General features: G+C 39.7%; 2 protein-coding genes across 4 annotated transcripts in view; one reads left to right on the top strand and one right to left on the bottom strand.

Moving 5' to 3' along the window:
- LOC146383573 (uncharacterized) overlaps positions 1-14376 on the bottom strand; it is a 47283-nt gene extending 32907 nt beyond the window's left edge. Inside the window, exons 1-9 of one of the 2 annotated variants that reach the window (XM_084934892.1) lie at positions 13865-14376; positions 13091-13168; positions 12867-12951; positions 12544-12579; positions 10799-10938; positions 10344-10467; positions 9853-9997; positions 8812-8922; positions 6178-6305 (exon numbers count right to left, since the gene is read on the bottom strand). In XM_084934892.1, coding sequence (XP_084791018.1) covers positions 6178-6305; positions 8812-8922; positions 9853-9997; positions 10344-10467; positions 10799-10938; positions 12544-12579; positions 12867-12951; positions 13091-13168; positions 13865-14054 — 1037 coding nt within the window. In that variant the 5' untranslated portion in view covers positions 14055-14376. The remainder of the gene's footprint in view (positions 1-6177; positions 6306-8811; positions 8923-9852; positions 9998-10343; positions 10468-10798; positions 10939-12543; positions 12580-12866; positions 12952-13090; positions 13169-13864) is intronic. The other variant, XM_084934890.1, reaches the window with a different exon arrangement.
- Positions 14377-15392: 1016 nt separating this feature from the next.
- LOC146383572 (5-hydroxytryptamine receptor 4) overlaps positions 15393-21106 on the top strand; it is a 59773-nt gene continuing 54059 nt past the window's right edge. For both annotated transcript variants that reach the window (XR_014800772.1, XM_084934889.1), the window contains exon 1: positions 15393-15536. The gene's annotated coding sequence lies outside the window, so the exon portion shown is untranslated. The remainder of the gene's footprint in view (positions 15537-21106) is intronic.

The following is a 21106-nucleotide window of genomic DNA, read 5'->3' as shown; positions in this document are numbered from 1 at the left end:
ACCCTACATCAAAGTTGCACTCACCAGTCACTTCATTAGGTACACCTGTTCAACTGCTTATTAACACAAATATTAACAGCATTAATGACCTGCTGAAGTTCTAAGTGAGAATCAGAATGAGGAAGAAAGGTGATTTAAGTGACTTAGAAGGTAGGATGGTCGTTGGCACCAGATGGGCTGGTCTGAGGATTTCAGAAACTCATGATCTACTGGGATTTTCCCACATAACCATCTCTAGGGTTTACAGAGAATGGACCAGAAATGAAAATATCCAATCCAAGAAGGCAGAGCAATGGTTCTCTGCCTTGTTAATGCCAGAGGTCAGAGGAGAATGGCCAGACTGGTTTGAGCTGACAGGGAGGCAACAGTAACTTAAATTACCACTCAACACACAATACATCAAACCTTGCAACAGCAGAAGAAGACCATGACAGGTGCTACTCCTGTTGGCTAAGAACAGTAAACGTAGGCTACAGTTCACGCAAGCTCACCAAAACTGGACAACAGAAGACTGTAAACAGCAACAGTTTGGGCTGGTGGTGTGGGGGATATTTTTTTAGCACACTTTGCGCACCTTAGTACTAACTGAGCATTGTTTAATGTCCATCCCTTTATGACCAACACACCCATCTTCTGATGGCTGTTTCCAGCTTGATAACATGACAATGCAATTACTGTACTCAAATGGCTTCCAACACATCTCAATCCAATAGAGAACCTTTGGGATGTGGTGGAACGGGAGGGTCACATCATGGGTGTGCAGCTGACAAATCTGCAGCAACTGTGTAAAACTATCATGTCAACATGGACTAAAATCTCTGAGGAATGTTTCCAGCACCTTGTTGCATCTACGCCATGAAGAATTAGAGCAGCTCTGAAAGCAAAAGTGGTCCAACACAGTACTAGCAAGGTGCATCTAAGAAAGTGGAGTGTGAGTTTATAGCCTAGCTCACGTGCCAAACTTGAGGCTTAGGAACACTAGTGCACAAACTAATGGGCAGCATCTTGAATTCTATGTGTTATTTATATGCAGTCTATTATTTTAAAACGTAAAGCCTATTATCGAAACTGTTATACTTAGTTCAACTAGACTATGACAAACTCCTGGCATTATCTTTATGAACTGGTGACTCTGGTTTGTGTCGTTTCTAAGAATTCATATAGTGGCTGACGTACGCAAACACAGAAGTTTCAGATAATTTCTACTTCAAATTAAAAAAAAAGATGTCTCTCACTATTTTTGGAGACAAGAAGAAAAGTCCCTATTCTCGGATTTATGTGAAACTAGCAACACAGCCCACTGCAATAGCTAAGATTTTTATCTGTGCTTGGTAGCATTTCTGATTCACTTATCTAGGGCCAGAGTCTGTGTGGGTGTTGAGCTGATAGGATGTTAACTTGCCAGCTCCAATATTTGCCTCCAACAGGAAAAGCACACATACACAATATACGACGAGTATGAATGGGAACACACACGGTAGATAATACACCCAGCTACTGCGCAAAAAATTAAAAAATAAACAGATGAAACTGCGGTGATTGTAGGTGGGCTTGTTATGTAACAGGACTGCAGTCATTAAATTAAACAGTCAGGTGGCAAGAAAATGAGCTGGGCAACTATCAAGAGAGACAGGAAACCGGTCACCAGGAAGACTGGCAGATGGAAAACCAGAGACAGGAACAGTTGGGAGGAAAGGGAAACAAACACAAAGACAAGCAAAGACAGGCAGCAGAGGTTTGCATGGCAAGGATGAAAGATATATCAGCTTTGGTCACACAGATCGCTTCTCAGGGTTCAATAAAATGTACTGACAGTAAGAAATATCAAAAAGGTGACCAGAATCATCCATACAAATACACACATCTTCTTAATGTGGATGACTCACACCTTTAATCGAGGTATAGTCAAACTTCTAGCGCCTACACTCCACGTTTCATCTTTGTCTTTTGTTTTTTTTTGTGCAGTTTCTTATTAATGACTTTTCTAGAGTTTTCTTTTACATCATACTATCTCAAGGAAAATCTCCTCTGACTCACTCCTTAACCCTGCACCATCTTACCTGATGCTCACACACGCAGACACAAAGCATGCCATCTATTCATTCATAGATTTCTCTTCTCAGCTGAGTGCTCTGTTCACACACTTCAGAGTATTTAAAATGGTGTCCATTTCCAGGCTAAAAGTATCTGCCTGTTAGGCAGACTGAACAGATTTTTGACTCTTTTTTTTTTTTTTTTGTGCTATAAGTATCTAGTTGGATCTATGTCTTAAGTTATTAAGCTGTTTTAGGATAATTTCTTTTTTGAGTTTGTGTACCATCTTCCATCTGTGTTTCCTTACTTCACAGATGGAAGACCCCCAGTTCGAGACCAGAAAGAAGCACAAACCCAGCCTCAGGGGGTAAGAAGCTAGTGTGCTCCCAGTGCTGGTTCCCAGCTCCGATAAATGGAAGGGCTGCATTAAGAGGGGCGTCTGGCATAAAATCTGTACCAAACCAAATATGTGGAATCGTCTGGTGTGACGACCCCTTGGGAAAAGGCAGAAAGTACCTTCTACTTTAATACCTGAGAGAGTTAATCTATGCTGTAAATGCAAACCCCTCTGAAATCCAATGCCGTAACCTGACTTAAGCTCGCACTGTGACTGTTGAATTCAGCACCATCAATTCCTCCTGAGCTTTTCCGGCTATTTCTTCTGCTTCCATTTTTCAAAACGATCGGAAGATAATGGATCAGCTCAAAGAGAGAAACTCCAAACTGCCAACTGTAACATTAGATTGCTTCATTTGGTGTGATGGTTTTATCTGGTTTAAAATAAAAGTTAACAGGTAATTAGGTTAGTTTTAACAAGATAAGAGTGAAGAAGAGGGGTCTATACACACCTTCAAAAATGACAACTGATGGCAGTAGATTTCTCTGCTCAACAAAAAAGTAAATAAAGTAAATATATGCAGTATATATAAGAAATTCAACATTATTACTGTTTCATCGCAAAAAGGATGGGAGTTTCTCTGACTCATTTTTCTGTAACCCATCACACTCTTTCCCAGGGCATCATGGGAGAGAAATAAGCTTCTCCCCCCACTCTACACACACACTCACAGAAATACACACAGGGGAATCCCTATTGGTGAAGATACTGACAGGTGACCAGTTTCCATGGCAGCAGCTTCCTTCCTACATACATACATTCATAGATTTTTTTTTTCTCCACTCTGTGTCACATGAGAGAGAGAGCATGAATGACAATAAACAGTTGAATGAAGGAAGTGAATGAACAGATGAATGGCTGACTGAGATAATGAGCCAGCTTGGGTTTCATTTTACCAGAGCAGGTAACAGACAGAGAGTCTTTATGCATCTCCTTTTGTATTCAGAAGGCTTTTTTTTTTTTACTTTCCCAGCAGACAGTCTGAGCAAGTACATGTAAAAGCGATGCAGTCAGACTTGTGTGCTCAGGCGCTGTTATCTATCTGCATTGGTTGCTATAGTAAAGACGTGGGCGTATGTATATAAAGTACTAACCAGCACTCTTTTCTGCTTTGCGGTCATAAAACAAGTTGTAGAACAGACTATTGATTTAATCTTGCTGTCATCTATTTTAAGAGTGCATTTCTATCCAGTAAAACTGTGTATTTTAGTCTGACCGCAGCAAATGTGGCCTAAACCCCCTCAGCTATTCTTAAAGTTATCATTGAAACAGGAAGTTATTGTGTGGTACCTGCTGCAATTAGTAATCCATTATCTGTGCCTATGTTAATACAGTATAACTTTGTCATTTAGTCACGTCATCAACAGCTTCAGAACCTCTTCAGCTGTTCATACTTTCTGTATAAGCATAATACTGTGCTATAAAGACTGAACAATATGGTGCATTTCCAACAGGGTGAAGAACCCAACACAGAGATAGTTTTTACAAGGTGCTGAACTGAAAATATAATCGACAATACAGGTATTCACCCTGCCTGCGCAGCAAGCCATTTGGTCATTATATAATGAAGTTAAAGCATTTTGGGGATATGTAACTTGTGAATAGCATTATATTTGCCATATGTGCACCCATCAGGTATAACATGTTGACCACCTGCCTAACCGTGTGTTGGTCCCACTCCCAAAAAAGCCCTGACCCATCAAAGCATGGACTCCACCAGACCCCTGAGAGTGTGCTTTGCTATCTGGCACCAAGATGTTAGCAACGGATCCTTTACAGTCCTGTAAGCTCCGAGGTGGGGCCTCTGTGGATCAGGTTTGTTTGTCCTGCACATCCCACAGATGCTCGATTGGACTCAGCTGGCGTTTGGGGTGGCTGAAGCTCGAGAGGTAGAGCAGTTCATCTACTAATTGGAAGTCCATTTAACTCAACTCATTTTACTCAAACTATTCCTGAATCATTTTTTCTTTGTGGCATGCCTCAAAGCAGGGTCCATTACTATAATTCTTTCTTTTCAGATTTTATCGAGTGCCTTATAAATAACTATACGTATAAATGCACATGGAAGAAAATGCTCTATTATTTATTCTTTTATCTTTTTCTTTGTGTTTTTTTAAACATCTTTTTGTGACGCATTTCCTCGATCCCTGATGTGTCACAGCACTAAAAGCTTCCTCCCACTTACTCTTTCTAATGCTGATTGTGTTTGAGTGTGTAAATGTGGCGTGTTTGTAAGTATGTATCAGTAAGGGAGTAATAACAGAACTGCCCGTTTGCTTCCTTCTTGCTTGATCTAAGAAATTTTCAGAATAACAAACAAAAATAAATAAATTACCATTTTTTTTAATTTGACCATTTTTTCCATTGGTCCACAAAGTCCTGTCCGTTCTTGAAGCTATTTTGTCAGTTTACAATTTTCTACTCTTTGGCTGTGTGTCGGTCACATTTATTTAATGTGCAGGTCAATCCAGCAACATCAAGAAAACCTATGTTTGAAAAAAAAAGCCCATGAAATTAACACCTCATTTGAGGCACAGCTCATATATTTTAAGTCTGTGGGAAAGCCTTGATTAATAATGTTTTTCCCTGAAAGACTGATACATTACCTTTTCAAGGCTGAAGTTCTAGGCATAATTGATTGCTTTTTCTAAAGACATTAATGACTAAATACTGCATGGTTTGCAACTTTCGGTGATGCTGGGAATGACTAGAAACCTTTGTTTTAACCCTCTTGCTTTTTCATGTTCTTGTACAATACTCCTCTTCATTGGTGGGATACCAAAGACACTTTGGTCTATATCTGTAAAGAGCTGTTAACTCGATAATAGTGTTGTCAAAAAAGAAAGGAAAAGATACTAACTGGTCCTCAAAATTACTGTTGGATTATATACTCGTTTGCAACAGTACTGTTACAATTAGTGCTCTCCTCGTGCCCTCCAGTTGACACACAACTTCACACTGCACTGCTGTACTTTCACACTCTATGAGGAATTTTGAGAGGTCAGTAGAGCTCCCGTTTCATCAGCACTGAAGTATTAAACCGTTATCATAAATGTTTACCTGGCTGGCACGTACATTAACATTTGCTGTTTAACTATTAGCAATTGACCAGTTACTACTTAGTTAGCAGTTACAACTAAATAATAAAACGATAACAATAATGTTGGAGTAAGTAGCAAAACATTATCTAATTTCCCTGACTGTAGTTTTAATAGACAGCATAAGTTTTACAGGATAACATAATTATTTGGGTTTGAAAAGAGTTATTTTTCTCTTAAAGTCAGTCAGCAGATTGAATGTGAGAAAAGTTCATCAGCAACTACACAGAAACAGTAGCAGTCTACTTTAACTGCTCTGTTTCATCAGCAACAAAAATATGGTACCAAGTCACCAGAAGCGCGGCACTACCTCGCTGCCCCTCGTCCTTTTGTGTTTATGTGTTGGGGTTTTTTTCACTACCTTTTTACAATCTTTAAACATTTGTCATATCTACACTTTGCATTAGTGATGCAATTTTTTTGCACCATATCAGACAACTTAAAAAATCGTGTTGTCATTGATGTTATTGTTTGCATTGTTCTAATCTCTGTTTTGTAATGACTCTATTTTTCCCCATAGTATTGACAATGGTATCAAGTATTTCCAAGGTGTCGACATCGAGTTTGAAATTCTACTACCACGATGACACTCCTTGACAACTAGAAAATAAAATAAAAGAATGAGAGAAAAAGAGAAAAGATCCTCACCTTCCGCTCCATCTCTCTGGCAGGAAGGCATCAGGCTCCTGAAACACCTCCGGGTCGCGATGGACGGCATGGCTGATATAAATCACACCAAAATCTTTAGGAACATGAAACCCCATGAGCGTGGAGTCCTACACAAACATACAGAGAGACATATTCACATTATTATCATATTATTAAATATCATGTGGGTAACAAACTTGGCTTTGAAATGCTTTCCTGGTCTTTTACTGAACGCTTGTGTTACTTTACACTGCATTTTACATGTGTACATACGCACCTGACCTGCAGTGAAAATGGCACAATTGTAAGAAAGAAACTTTTGACTCTTTCCCCCATAAAGACAACATTTGGCAAAAAGGGGAAAGGGTTAAAAACCCTTTTAAACCACAGTGAATAGGCCCCACTTTTAATTCTGAATAAAAACTCAATTTTAAACAAAATATCCCGGGCCCGGTTTTCCATTAAGCCCTGGTGAAAAGAGCCACCTTGGGGCAAAAAGACCAATTGTTGCCCTTTTAAATCACCTTTTTCACTACATCCATTAGCAGCCGCACTAATGGACTGCCGGAGAACATGATCACTGTTTCTCTTTCCTGTGCACACTCATTTTTCTCTCTGCCTCTCTCTGGTGGAGTGGAAAATCTTTTACAAATCTCTTTCATTCTCCCTCTTCTCATTGAGAAATGCCTCAGCACTTGGTGCTGGTTTCATTCTTTCTCCCTCCTCCCCTTTCTCTCATTCACTCTTGCACACAGGTTGTAAAACACCACTGCATATCTTAGTTCCACCTGATGGGAGGATCCACTTTTTTCCACCTGATTGTGAATACTAATGACCACTCATTCTCCTACACACTTCCCTGCACACATAAACATCTCATCAGTCCTTTCAGAGCAGGCACAGCACTTGCCTCTCGCATTTTCTGGCAGGGCATCAGCTATGGCACTGGCAATATGTCATTATTAACAGGCAGTTGTCTTCAAAGTACTGCTTTTCAAACTTTAGCTGGAGTATCTTTAAGTACACAAATATTCTCACAGCTGCTCGAGTCACTGCAGATATTCTAGCGCCCAGTCCTGTAAGTCTTGCTCGTGCATTTGTGTTTATCTTATTTATATCTCTGTATAAACCACCGAAGCTGGCAAGAATGGTGCACTGGTATGTTTCACAGGAGTGACAAAACTTTCCACTCCGCTTCAGAGCATCACCAGTTCACTTTACCCTCACTCGAAAACACTGGCACCCCCGTCCCCTCCCACACTCGCTTCCTTCCGGAGGGGAAGCGGAGGAAATCGATCACAGAGAGAGATCAATGTCTCTGATTGGACTGTTGCATAAGCCTGTTTGCTGAAGTCACAGGGTTCAAAGACTGCCACGGAGGGAGGAGGCGGACACACTGTTGAATGCCCCATCCTTGGGGCAAAAGCAGCATGCCAGTCAGTAGGCGGTAAGTCGAGACGACGTGGGCTTTGACTATCAGGCAGATGTCTGATCAGTGTACAGATTACATTTTACTAGACTTTTCCCAGCAAACACGCCTACAAAATATCAGTTTACATAATCACATGAGAACCAACGGACGATGCACGGCAAACAGGGGGAAAAGAAAAATAATAATACAATTAAACAAACTTTAAGATATTATAATAACTGACACGTGGAGTGGTTTACCTGTGGTAAACCTCACAGTTGGGCGAACCGTCACAGCTGTAGTTGTAAAAGCACACAAATAAAGGTTTCAAGAGGACTTTCACTAACACTGACTGCTACTGTGAGAGAACAGAAGAAGTCTCAAAATGACTGTAAAGTTGAATTACCGCATTTGAAGATATACAATATTTATTTACCAAGTCCTTCTGCAGGACAGCATACACAGACAACGCTCTTAGAAAAGTCTTTCATCTACAGTCAGCTGTCGCCATCTAGAGGAAGGCAGAGTAAGACAAAACAACTAATGCTTACTACAAGTACTACTACAACTACTTCTACCTCAGGATTAAAATTATAAACACAAATACAAACCATAAAATATCTGAAAACACAGGTTTGCTGGGAGGTATTTCAATAGCAACCTGTTCACATGCTGCTAGATTTATTTCCTTTGAATTCAGCAAGTTCAAATTGTGCTGACCGGTGACGTCTGAGCAGGCTTTGGTTTCATGCAGGTGAAGAGTTCATGTGGACCAAAAACAGGAAAAGGATTTGCCAAAATGCAATCCACTGAAACTACTGGTCATCTGACAATGACTAGGCTTTTTAAAAATGCAACAATGTGCAACAGTAAACAATCTGCCCCAAAGATTAGTCATTACCCTAAAGGCTAAGTCACCAGACTAACCAATAAGTTCCCAATTTAAGTCATTACTGCTGCAGGGTTGTATTTTTTCAGTTGTTAAATATTCTCATGATGATGTTCACTTCCGCACTCATAAACTTTGGACCTCTGAATAGAACTAAATAGATTCTGCAAAAAGTTTTCTAACTGACCAGATGAGTGGTGGAAAAATCAGACGTGTTTCACATGGATACGAAATTAAAATCTTCATTCTCTTTCACTTTTAAGACATTACTCACGGTATAATTGTGCTAGATGAGGAGCACTGGCTCATTCACTGAAATTTACATAAAAACTACCTGATCAGCTATTCTGCGTCCACCAATGAAAGGAGGCCATAGCCTCTGCACCTCCAGCAGCACCCGGCACAGGTAATCAGGGTCTTCTGCTGCTTGACGACGGGCTTTCTCCTGAACATGGAGACAGAGACAACGAGCTGTATGTCAGAGCACAAAGATTTTTACTGAAAACTGAAACATTTTACATATAGAGCCTACATGAATCTCAAGTCCTGCTGATGCTGACGTTTGAGTTATACTGGTAAGGCTCAAAATTAGAGGAGTGGGATGACAGCTTTGATTGCTTTAGTTTTTTGTGTCTTTAAAAAAAAAAGTAATCGGGTAATGGGATGGTGGCATGGTGGATGTCCATCGTTTATTTTCTTTAAGTTTCCTTGAAGACGTTTCACCTCTCATCCGCGAAGCTTCTTCAGCTCTTCAGAATTGAAGAAGCTTCTCGGATGAAGTCCAAACATTTTCTTTCCAAGCTCCTTAGACCACTGCATGTTGATGTGTACAAATGGCTAGCAAACATCGCAGCTAGCTGGCTAACCTTAGCTTCAGGTTTGTTTTTTTGTCCCTGTGTAAACTGCATTTTTGAGTATGTTGAGCATTTTTGAGTCCTTCTTGACAGTATGATTGGTGGACTCCATTTCTACCCTAACACTGGCTTGTTTTGATCACTGTTAGTATTTTATGAGGCACTAAGACAATCAGCTTAACGGGGATTTTATACTTCAGTGTTAAATCTACGCCGTAGGAACACTGTAACCAGAAACCCTTCTGAAACACTACACTGTAACGTACACTATATGCTATGCCTGACCTGACACACACCTACCTGGAAAAGTAGCTAAATGTTGCGTCAATGCTATCTACAGCTTTTGTGACTGGCCTGTTTACTACCGTGGATTCCTCCTGCGCATTTATGGCTGCTTTTCCTGCAGTTGTTGAATAAACGTGAAAGAACAATAATCACTGCCTTTACAAAAAGATATAACAAGTTGGGTAACACCAACGTTCTCTCTTTTTATTGTAAACTCTTCTCCTGTATATGTGTACCTGTCCATTCCCACCGAGTGCCAATGTGAAGGAGGTGAGCAGTGATGCCAGGGCTTTCGGGATCAGCGCTGAAATGAACAACAGGAGGTGCTGGGCTGCAGAACTTGTGTCAGGCAGCGGCAAAGAACCGAGAGAGCCAACAAAACTGGAGAGGGCCGCAGAGACAGAAAAGAAAGAGAAAGGATCCTTAATCAAGGGCCACTTATACAAATCAGAGCATCAGTATAGACCCAAGGCCTCCACTAGAGTCTGATTTATGTTTGAAAGGAGAGATTTATACATCATTTAACTTCAGTCAAGTCAAGTTTATTTGTGTAGCATTATTCAGACACAAGAGGAACAGAAAGTGGAATACAAAACATATAAAACATATCTGTCTTGATATAAAACATGCACAAACAATCAAGATAGAAATGTAACTATTTAATTGAGAAAAACTTGTTTTTGTGAAAGCAGCAGTGGCAGATGAACTGAAGTGTGTGCAGTCTCACCCCTCTTTGTCATTCTCCAGTTTATCTTTGATGATGTCCATCAGTTTGTTCCTGGCATCGAGGGCAATGGAGAAACCCGACGACCACATAGGAACCTTCACATTTACTGGAGCAGAGATCAGGCCTGCAGGGTGAGGAGGGCAGAAGGCGCAGAACAAAAGAGTCAGAAACACAAAGATGAATGTGTGCGGTCCCAGAATGAAAGAGGAAGTTGGAGATGTTGCAATAGTCTATTGCACAAAACTTGAAGTTGCCAAAAAAAGACAAAAGAAAAAATTGTCATGTTTTAACATTACCAGAGGTGTTAAGATTGATCACTTCTTAGTGTTATATTTAAATAAAAATAAGTTGCAGAAAGAACATCAATGCAAAAGGCTGCAAAAAAATTTAAATAAAAAATTAGCACGAGGGTTTTTTTGTGTGTATGTGTGTATGATTTATCTGTATGGCCCTACCATGCCAGTGCTGGGTGCACAGCTGACTGATTTCCTGGAAAAGTTCAGGTTGCTTCTCAGCTCGTACGTTCAGAAAAAGGCCCAACACCAGCTCTGTCCCCAGAGACTTAAAAACAGTGTATACACTCTCTGGCTGACCACTACACAGACACACACAAGTATACAATCGGAGACACATTGATGAGTTTATTCAATTAAATTATTCAATTCAACTTATTTATACAGCGCCAAAACACGATAACAGTTTCCTCAAGGTGCCTCTATATTGTAAGGTGGACCCTACAGTAATACAACAGAGAACTGAACGATCAGATGAGCCCTTATGAGCAAGTACCTTGGTGTCAGTGGGAAGGAAAAACTCCCATTTAACAGGAAGAAACCTCCAGCAGAACCAGGCTCAGGGAGAGACTGTAATTTAAGCAAGTGACTTCAAGAAATACTGATAGAAACACATCATAAAGCTGTATATGTATGTATGAAAATATGAATATTATAAACATTGGACGTTTATATTTTAGTGTCCTATCAACTACATTTAAAAAACTTCTGTACTTTTTTCACATGGTGATATTCATCTTCACAGCTTTGGTTTCAAAGTTAGGTTGGGTGTGTTTGGACAAAATATTGTCATTGTGGTTGTGTGAATTACATCTGCGGTGGGTGGTGTACACTGTATCTGTACATCAGCACAGTGTGTTTGTAGTGAAACAATCAGGATGTGACTGAAGTGCAGACCTTCAGCTTTACTTCAAGGGGTTCAAGGCGGTTACTTGTTTAGTTATTGCAGACATTGTTACACACAGTCTCCCATTTTCAGAGGCTAAAATAATCGGATACACTAACATATTTTTTATTCCAAGGATTCTTCTTCCTTTCTTTTTCTTTCAGTGACTTGGCCTTGATAAACTCTTGAGTTGCTTTTGCAGTTGGCTTTGAGTAATTATCCATTTGTACTGTAAAGCACTGTCTGATCAGTTCTGCATCATTGCTCTGTGCCCTTCACAATTCATCCTGCTCCTTCTATAAACATCATCAATAAACACGAGTGACATGGTTACACTGGCAGCCATTCACGCCCGTGCCACAACATCATCTCCACCATGTTGACGGTGATGTCTCCTTCAGATCAGGAGATGTTTCTCTCCTTCTCTATAATTTCCTCTTCCCTTCAAGTTAATCTGGATTTCTTCTTTCCAAAGACTTTTTTCCCTAGAACTGTACAGGTTCTTTTAGTTTTCTGGCAAACTCTACTTTGATCTTCTTGTTCCTGAGTGTAACCAGTGGTTTGCACCTTATGGTGAACCCTCTGTGTTTATATTCATGATGGCATCCACTGATTGCACACATTAGACTGATACACCTATCTTCTACAGATTTCTTATTTCTTAAGTGATTTTTTTTCTTAAACAAGGTAAGAATCTGTGATGCTACACCTGAGTTCTTTTTTAAGATCTCTTAGTGTAGCTGAGCTGTGTGATCCTTTTGATCACACAGCTCATGAAACTGCTTGTCAGTAATTTGTCTGATTAATTTTGAGCCTCTGAAATAAAGGACTACATACACAGTAAAAATACTTATGGACCTAACTTTACTCTTGCTTATCAAAGAGTATCACTTCTTACTTATTCGGACTGTGAAACAATACTTGTTGTAAATCTCATTGTATTCTTTGAGCTACATTAATACATATAAATATATCCGTGAAAAAGGTAAATATGTGTGGATATAACTGGTGTAAGTGTTACCTGACAGAGAGGTCCTTCAGACAGCGCTCACATACACTACACAGACACAAACAGACAAGCACAGACATATTTTAGTCTTAAGTAAAAGTACAACTGTTTTTTTGGAAGGAACTGTTGTTTCTCAAACAAACAGTGACTCAGCTCTTGCAAGAGAAACCTTTGACATGGATGGACACATTTCAACTGCTGCAGCAGTGAAAGGTTTGCAGTTGCGTCACATATATCTATGCAATTATTTCTGCCGCCACAACCCAAACTTCAGACAGAGGCATCCCCCCAGCTATCAAATACATGAATTACTGTTGTAACAATATTATGATTACCTTGCGATATAATCACTCCACGATCCCAAACAGCTTCCTGTAAAGAGGCTGGTAAGTGACAGGCGGAGAAGGCATGCCTCCTCACCTAAAATATACCAATGCAAGTCACTGTTTGCAAAGTTTTTTGCTTGTATTTAAAGCATGTGGAGTAGGGAAGGGAAAATTGATACTCAAATTGAATGTACTTTAAGTGTGGGCCATCTTGTATGTGTGTGAGTGTTTACCATTAGTAGTAACAATGGTGTCACCATACATGTTTGTCATCAAGTCAGTTGGATCCTTAAGAAACAAACTGGACTTCTCTGAAACACATCACATAACATCACTGCATACTCTTCAATCAAACGTCCACGTCACACTTTGCTTCATTTGTACTAAACACAACATGCATGGAAAATCTCTACTTTTTCTCATGAGTGCATCTGTGATCTCATTCCTATTTTACAGCATAACAAAAATATCATCACATCACGATGCATAAGTTGAATAAATCATGCCATGGGATATTTAAACTGTTTAAATGTGAGAGGCAGAAACGACTAAATTAAGGTTGGAGATATTTGTATTTAGGGGACTAAATTTGTTTACACAAATTCCTACCGCTAGCATGTGCTTTAAAATTTAAATTATAAAACTTTAATGTCCAGTAAGTCATGTATTAAAAAAAATCTAAATCACAAATAAATGCAGTGTGTTAACATTAACGCTTTAAAAAAAAATCTATTTTCTCTCTCTCTCTCTCGGTATATTTTGGTCAATGAATAGGCCCTATCCTCATTTGAAGTGTGCAATATAATATGAGTAATTTATTAAAGTGCAAGTATTTAAATCATTTGTAAAGGTAAAAACAATTAAACTTCTATAATAATAATATTTTCCCCCAATACTATCCCGAGTCTCTCCCATGGACTACTCGAGGAAATTTCTTTCCATATATCCCTTTGACTGTGGAAGCAAAGTTTAACTATGTGTCGTAAAAGAGAAAGTGTTCACTGTACCACACAGCAGCTCTCTCATCCCTTGCACGGAGCAGATAAAGGCTGTCGGTCTGTTCATTAGGCGACAGAGAAACATTCTGCTCCGGTGTTTTTCGATCCTCTGCTGGCAGAAGCTCACCGGGTCCCGGTAGAACTCCAGGGACTTGTCCCCGAGCAGCGATACACCTGCATTTCCTGGTAGTTTAGACATTCAGAATCTGAGTGCAACGACGTTTATCTTCTGTTTGGCTTGTAAATGGCACTGTCAGAACACCAGGAACTCTCAACTTTTTAAAACCAGGTCCAGGTCCGAACTAATTCCTTATTTATCTGTGACTATCCACACGAGTGACCTTGCGAACTCTTGCTAGCTTAATGTTGTTTCTGTTTTCTCTGAGGTACCGTAAAGTGCCCACCTGCACCAGAGAGTGATGCGTTGAGGTGTTGCCCGTAATTTAGATTGACGTTGTAAAGACGGATTAGTCCAGGGATGTCAAACTCGTTTTACATCAGGGGCAGTCACCAAGTTCAGCTAACTGGTCAACATTAAATTTGGATCAGGTGTGGTGAAGAGGGAGGGTCACAGGGAGAACCTCTGTGTTCACATTTTGAGAGTGTGGAGTAGTGGGATATATAAGCAGGCAAACCACTGACTAACATGGGCACAAGAACTTTTTATGGGATGAAAAAATGTAATGGGACAGTTAGGGTCATTCAAGTTCATTCAGTGAACCTGATGAGAGAAACGGTGAGCAATATCCACAGTAAGGAGACTGGGGATCAGTTAATGGTTGTGTGTGTCGTTAAGCAATAGTGTGTATGTAAATGATGACATGTGTGCAAGTTTGTGTGTGTGAGAGAGGGTAAAGGGAAATGTAAGGTACCAGGATGCAATGATGCACCAAAAATCAACTGACAAAAATGTGATATATAACCCTAACCCAGACACAACACAGAATCACTTTTTTCATTTGAATCTGAAAAACTTTAGGTAAAACTCAGTGCAGAGGTGTTTGATTAAATATTTTCATCAAACACCTCAGCACTGAGCTGCACAAGACTGTAAACTTTACTGCATTTTGTCATCCACTTTGAAAAACATATATCCAAGTATGTTTCGTATATTTGCTGCACTACTGTTTTTTTTTTTCACGTCTGATTTTGTTTTGATTAAATATTCTCGTTCTTGCCCCCCTCCCCGCCCCGTGCCACCCGGTCAAAAAAGAAAAATCTTAGAAACGCCCCTTCCCGTCGGGTGTGAAAACAGGTTAACCTTCTTTCGTCACATCAGCTGCGTAAAAAGCCTGACTTTAGAAGCATTCATGTCCTACAGTGAAGGCTTTTGACCACTGCAAATGTGAAGTATCTTCTAATTATGTGGGATAGAGAGGTAAAATATGATGTCCACTCTCACATGAAGTGGGCCAGTTGGTCACCCGCAGCTGTACTATAGCATGCAGTTCCCCCCTTTGCCACGCGATGGCGGCAACGATCACCCCGCCTCTCTCTTTCTCTCTCTCTTTCTCTCTCTGTCTTGGTGGGACGGTCACTCGTCTGCAGCCCGTGCGTATCAGACTCGCCGGGCTCGCGGCAGCTTTCACACTTCTGTCATGTCAGTAGGAATATAAGGGGAATACACGCGCAGAGGGGGAATATTTGACTGTGCGCAAGGGAGGCGTGGAGCCCGACACAGGTAAGAGCCTTACATGAACATTTTTTAAAAGTTTGGCAAAGAGAAAGAGGGATACCGTGTGCTCACTACAACTTCACACACACCTACTGTCGAGAGCAAGCAAACACGAAGAAATCAATAATAATAACAAAGAGAACAACGCAAATGTAAACTTTTTTTTCTTATTTTGATGTTCTTGTTTTGGAGTTTCTTATCACCGTTATCACACTGACTGACATCTTGCAGGATTGCTTGACCAGCCAAGTAGCCTAATCCTGTCTCCAGCCTTAAAATTGATTTTAATTTGAATCTAAGCCTCTCTATAAGTACTTGACTCTTGTGTGAATACCACTGCTTATCATCAATTATAATTTTCCCACACATTTGTTAGCCAAAAAGAATGAACAACTTGTGCCTCCACAGCTGTTTGTTTTAGTTTTTTTTTTTTTTGTTTTTTTACATGTATTACATACCTTCAGCTGCTTTTTTTTCCTCGTATTTTTCCACTCATGCACCCAAAGGAGAGACTTACCTCATCAACTTGTATTTTCTTATCCGCACTGTCAAGCTGAGTGATTGGCACATTGTGGGAATAGACTATGTGAGTGACAAAGTAACCAATCCTGTCTCCATCATGAAAGAAGATGAATTTATGATTTCAGTAGCCTGTCTGTCACTCCTTGATTCATGCCTGATCACCATGCAGTGTCATGAATTATAATTTTTTTGCAGCTTATCACCTGCTTGTGAGCAAAAAAAAAGATGAGGCCACAGCTATTTTTTCCCATCTTGATTCTTTACCCATGGACATGCTCTAAGAATCTATTTGTTTTCTCAACTTGCTGTGTACTATTTTCTTGTGAATTAGCTTCTAACATTTAGTATGCCACCCTTCTTCTTCTTCTTCATTTTGCTGTAAGTTCATGCAGGGGAACTTCTTCTTCTTGGTCACCGCCGATCGCATGTTTTATGACCTAACATCTATTATTTGACTTAGAGGTGCGTCAGCTTTAGTGTATGGATGAGTAAACATGCACTCGATGTGCTTAATGAGGGGACATTGAAGCTTCAGTGCCTGTGTCGGGACACATGAAAAGGTCAAATGTTGTTCAGTTTCTAAGGAACAGGGAGCTAATCAGTGACATTTCATCACAGAGGTGATGCACTAATTTCTCCTTTGCTGCTATATAACAACATGAGCCATGCACGCATATAGATCTACTTGAGGCTGGACTCGAATACACACACCATCTATTGAATGCACTTCAGCATGCCAAGCAGCTGCTGGAGGCTGTTCTTCACTTGATTAAGCTTTTAATTGACTGTAAACAATGTAATAGCGCTCTACAGTAAAATGAGTGTTCTGATACACTGCGCTGGTCACACAAAGTGTGTGTCTGTGTGCCTTTGTTAACGAGAGAATTAAGGACAGGATTTTTTTTTAAAGACATGAAAAGCTGACTTTCTAAAAGCCTCCCAGGCAGTAATTTAAAACAAAAGCAGATTATGTGCTTATGTAAATGACGAACATTCAGCCCAGTATCTACAGAAAATAGGAAGGTCTGGGTGGTGGAGGCAGGTCTAACTTTCATAAAGACCAGAGCCTACCTACTTTCACAGATGTGTGATCAGCAATAGTCATAACCATAACATAACCTAGTGGGCAGTTTGTGTAAAAATGTTGAAAGGAAGAGTTTTAAAAATGCTGACACTGAGTGTAATCAAATTTCTTGCTTGGTGACAAAATTATTTTGATTAACTACGTAAAACCTAACCAACAGCTACTGCTACTATAAAAGTTTTGTGAGGGTGTTTAATCATGTTTATGTGCCTTTTATTGTGGGAAAGTCTTTGTCAGCAGAGTATGTTGAATGCAGTTTAGTAAATCACTTTGTGACTTTTTATGAGGGCAGCAGGTTGTTTTTAATGTTGCACTGGATTTGCCAAGCGGGGTTTTGTTTGATGAACTCACTTGAGGTATTTCCCGATTTGAGTGAGGGGATGTGTTTGATAATGTGGGTCAGTATAAAGAGTCATAATTCTCCACACTGCCTGAAAGTAGGGGTGTCAGATACATCTTCACTGAGTCCACACTGGGAACTGATATTCATATCAAGGTGGCAAACATTGACGTGGTTTATTGTCATGCCTTTATTTATTGTAAAATGCCAAGATCCAGTAGATTATACTGTAGAACCACCCTGAGTATAGTTTTGTAATAGTTTTCTGTGTGACTTCAGTCTCTTACATTGTGGGGACCATTGCAACACCATGATTGTCCCACTTTCCAGCCATTCTGCTATAGAGTTGCTGTTGTGCTTGGGATCATTGCCCTGTTGCATGACTTGGTTTCAGCCAACCTTTAGCTCTCGGAGAGATGGCCTTACATTTGACTCCAGAATGTCGACATGGTCGACTGCAGTGACTGCAAGATGCTCAGATCCCGTGGCTGCTAAACAAGCCCAAATCAAATGTCAACTGACTTTGTTCATTGTTGTGTGGGGTTGGAAAAAGAGCTTCCACTGACTGTACTTGAACTAGCAGCTCAGTGAGTGCAAGTAGGGCTCCGAAGGTCGATCAAAGAACTTCTTTGAGAACTTTTCCAAACCCAAATAATGTTGACAGTTGGTATAAGGTATTTATGATAATGTAGTGTGCTTGTTTTTCATCAGATATGATGTGGTGACATCCACTGTGGCAAGACATCTACACTTTGGTCTTGCCTTATCCAATTTATGTGGAGGCTGGAGCTGCATTTAGTCCCAGCTGCGTTTAGTCTTTTCTAAAGTTACCGTTTACTGTTGTACTGCTGACATGTTAACTGATTGTAGATTTTGAGATGTAGCTCTTGAATTGATCTCGTTTCTGTGAGCGTTGCACAGTCTGAACTTGGGGTGAATTTGCCGGACATCCACTTCTGGGAAGACTGTGTATTGTTTTAACACACACCTGAATGCTCCAGACCAGCAACCTCCCAAAGTTTTTGTTTTGATAGAGGTGCTCACATTTGCTGATGATCAGTTAATCAAGTGGATTTGATGATCAGTACCATGCTGCTTTCCACCCTCTTAATTCTTATGGAAGCAGTTATTGTATATGTACTTTCTCACAGGACTACATAAAGTCCTGCGAGGAACTTTCTTTTTCATCTGGGTGTACATTGTTTGCACACAGGATGCATCAGCCATTGTTTAATTCCACTCTCTCGTAATAAATCAACTTGACGTGGCTTCAAAAATAAAGACCACTAGAGCGTCATTGTCTGTTTTTAAGACTAAATACCCCCAATCCTGTATCCTTTGGTAGCATCTGGTATAGGAACATAAAGTAAATTTTAGAAATCAAAACATTAATTTTAATTTACTATTATTAGATAACATATGGTACCAAAATTATAAATCATGGTAAAAAAAAATTCTAATTTTTTTTATATTAGAAGAAAACTCACACTCCTAAGGGAGGTGCAAATCCAGTGCTGGACAGCAGCCAGCTGACTGAAAGCCCTGACCAGATTACAGGTATGGGTGTCTTAAGGTGAATCGGGCAGATGAAACAGGATAGTGTTTAGAGACAGTGAGTGAACTAGAGTGACCTTCCAGCAGTCAAACAAGATTTTAAAATTTTAAGGTCCCAGAAATAGTTAGTTTCCTGGCTCTCCCATCACCTGCTCTACTGTCCTTATTAGCCACTCTCTACAGACATGTAGGAAAAAGCCACCGCCTTCAGGCTAAATTTAGGCCATCTGTACAAATGCCAACTCATTAGCCTGATTCCCAGCATGGACCAGGACTCATTCATTATCAGTGTTACCTCACCCATATCCGTCTTTTGCATCTCAATTTATTGACAAAGATAGCTTATCGTAATATGTGCTATAGTAAACAGACTACTGTCAACACAGATATACTGTAAGTTCTTTGTTTTGGTGTACTGCTAATAAAAACTGGAAATGCTTTTACATTTTTACAGCCAGTAAACACAAGTCATTTGATTTTGCTTATTGTTGTCTGGGTTGAAAAACAGCTTCCACTGGCTACACTTGAACTAGCATCAGCATAGTAAGTAGCATAGTAATACTGGTCTCTTTGATTACTTAACATGTTATATATGGTGATAAATCAATAAATAATGGTGACTTATTAGACATGCGTGTGAATGACACTGCTGACAGCTGACTAGTGTTCTGAAGATTGCCTGAAAGTACCCTGCACTAAGTAAACGACTGAGCTACATCCCTGGTCACTGATGTTCGCTTGTCACGCTCCAGTGACAACCGAACATGGTCATCATTTCCAAATTTGACTGTTATCAGATACTAATCTAGGTGAGGGAGCTTCTAAAGCAGATAATAATCTGCTGTGCAGAAGTGAAACCTGAGCGTGAGCCTCGTGTTTGGTGCAACAAGAATTAAATGTCAGATTTGTGATTAAAATGCCCAGTAAAAGAATCCTGTGACTACAAAACAGGGTAGAGTTTCATTACTGGAAAAATGTATTCTTTTTATTTTAAGATAAGAGATAAGATAAACCTTTATTAGTCCCACCCGTGCTAAATTTTGTGGTCACGGCACAAAGTTAAGAGCAGTGAAAATTAAGAAAAAAAGAAAAAACAATAGAATAGAATAAGATAAGATAAGATAAGATAGAATAACATACTATACAAAATAGAATAAAATATTATATACAATAGATACAAATAGAATAAAATACTTTGTTATATTGGGAAAATTGCACTTGGTACTATTGCACATCAGGGAGACAGGGCAAAAGTGTGCGTGTCTGTGTGTGTGTTTCCAAGAAAAATTGAATGAGACTTTTTATTCTGTAGAGAGATGCAAAGTTACTCGGAAACAGCTTGTCACATGCTTCTATTCTTGGTGATATATACAGTTGATGGTATCAGTTTTTCAGTTAAATATTATTGCAGTAAAATTTCTTGAAAGAAGAACTTCAAATGGACCATCAGATAGGAGTTCAGCTTCAATAAATGGACCTTTGTTAAAAAGAAGGCCATGCAAAGCAAAGTGAAACATTGCACATGCTTGAATTAATGTCATTCAGCATGACTTTTAAATAGTTGTTTCCTTAATCACTTCTAATTTTAATTTGGTCTAATTTTTTGATAAGAAGATGATTTTCTTGGTATTGTTATTCCTTTTATTGCATAATAGTTTCCTTGAGTGTCTTGTAAGTGTGAAGTCGACACTAGCGCTCTGAGAAAAACTAAGGCCCAAAGTAGGTGATGGCACTTGGTTGATGTTTGATTTCCACAGCCTGCCTGCCTTTTCCACACAGCCTCTGTGCATGCATGCTTATATGCTGCACATTGTACTGTATTATGTACTCATTGTCCATTCTTCCCCTTTTCATTTCTGAGCTTGCATGCTGATTGTGACGAGCACGCTCGATTACTCGCTCACAACCCATTACCCACATAGCTTTATCCACAATACACACTCCATGTGCTTAGACTTGCAGCTTGTTCCAGTCATGCATGTAGCACACTAGTGTGTGATTTAGGGGATCGCTGTGAGGACAGGGTTTGAATATTAGAATATTACTAGAATATCAGAATCGCGTATAGATGTTAAT

This window comes from Perissodus microlepis, chromosome 7 (genome assembly GCF_051167445.1).
Source record: "Perissodus microlepis isolate ML-2025 ecotype Zambia chromosome 7, ASM5116744v1, whole genome shotgun sequence".
NCBI classification, from domain to species: domain Eukaryota; kingdom Metazoa; phylum Chordata; class Actinopteri; order Cichliformes; family Cichlidae; genus Perissodus; species Perissodus microlepis.
This window is presented reverse-complemented; position numbering and strand designations above follow the sequence as displayed.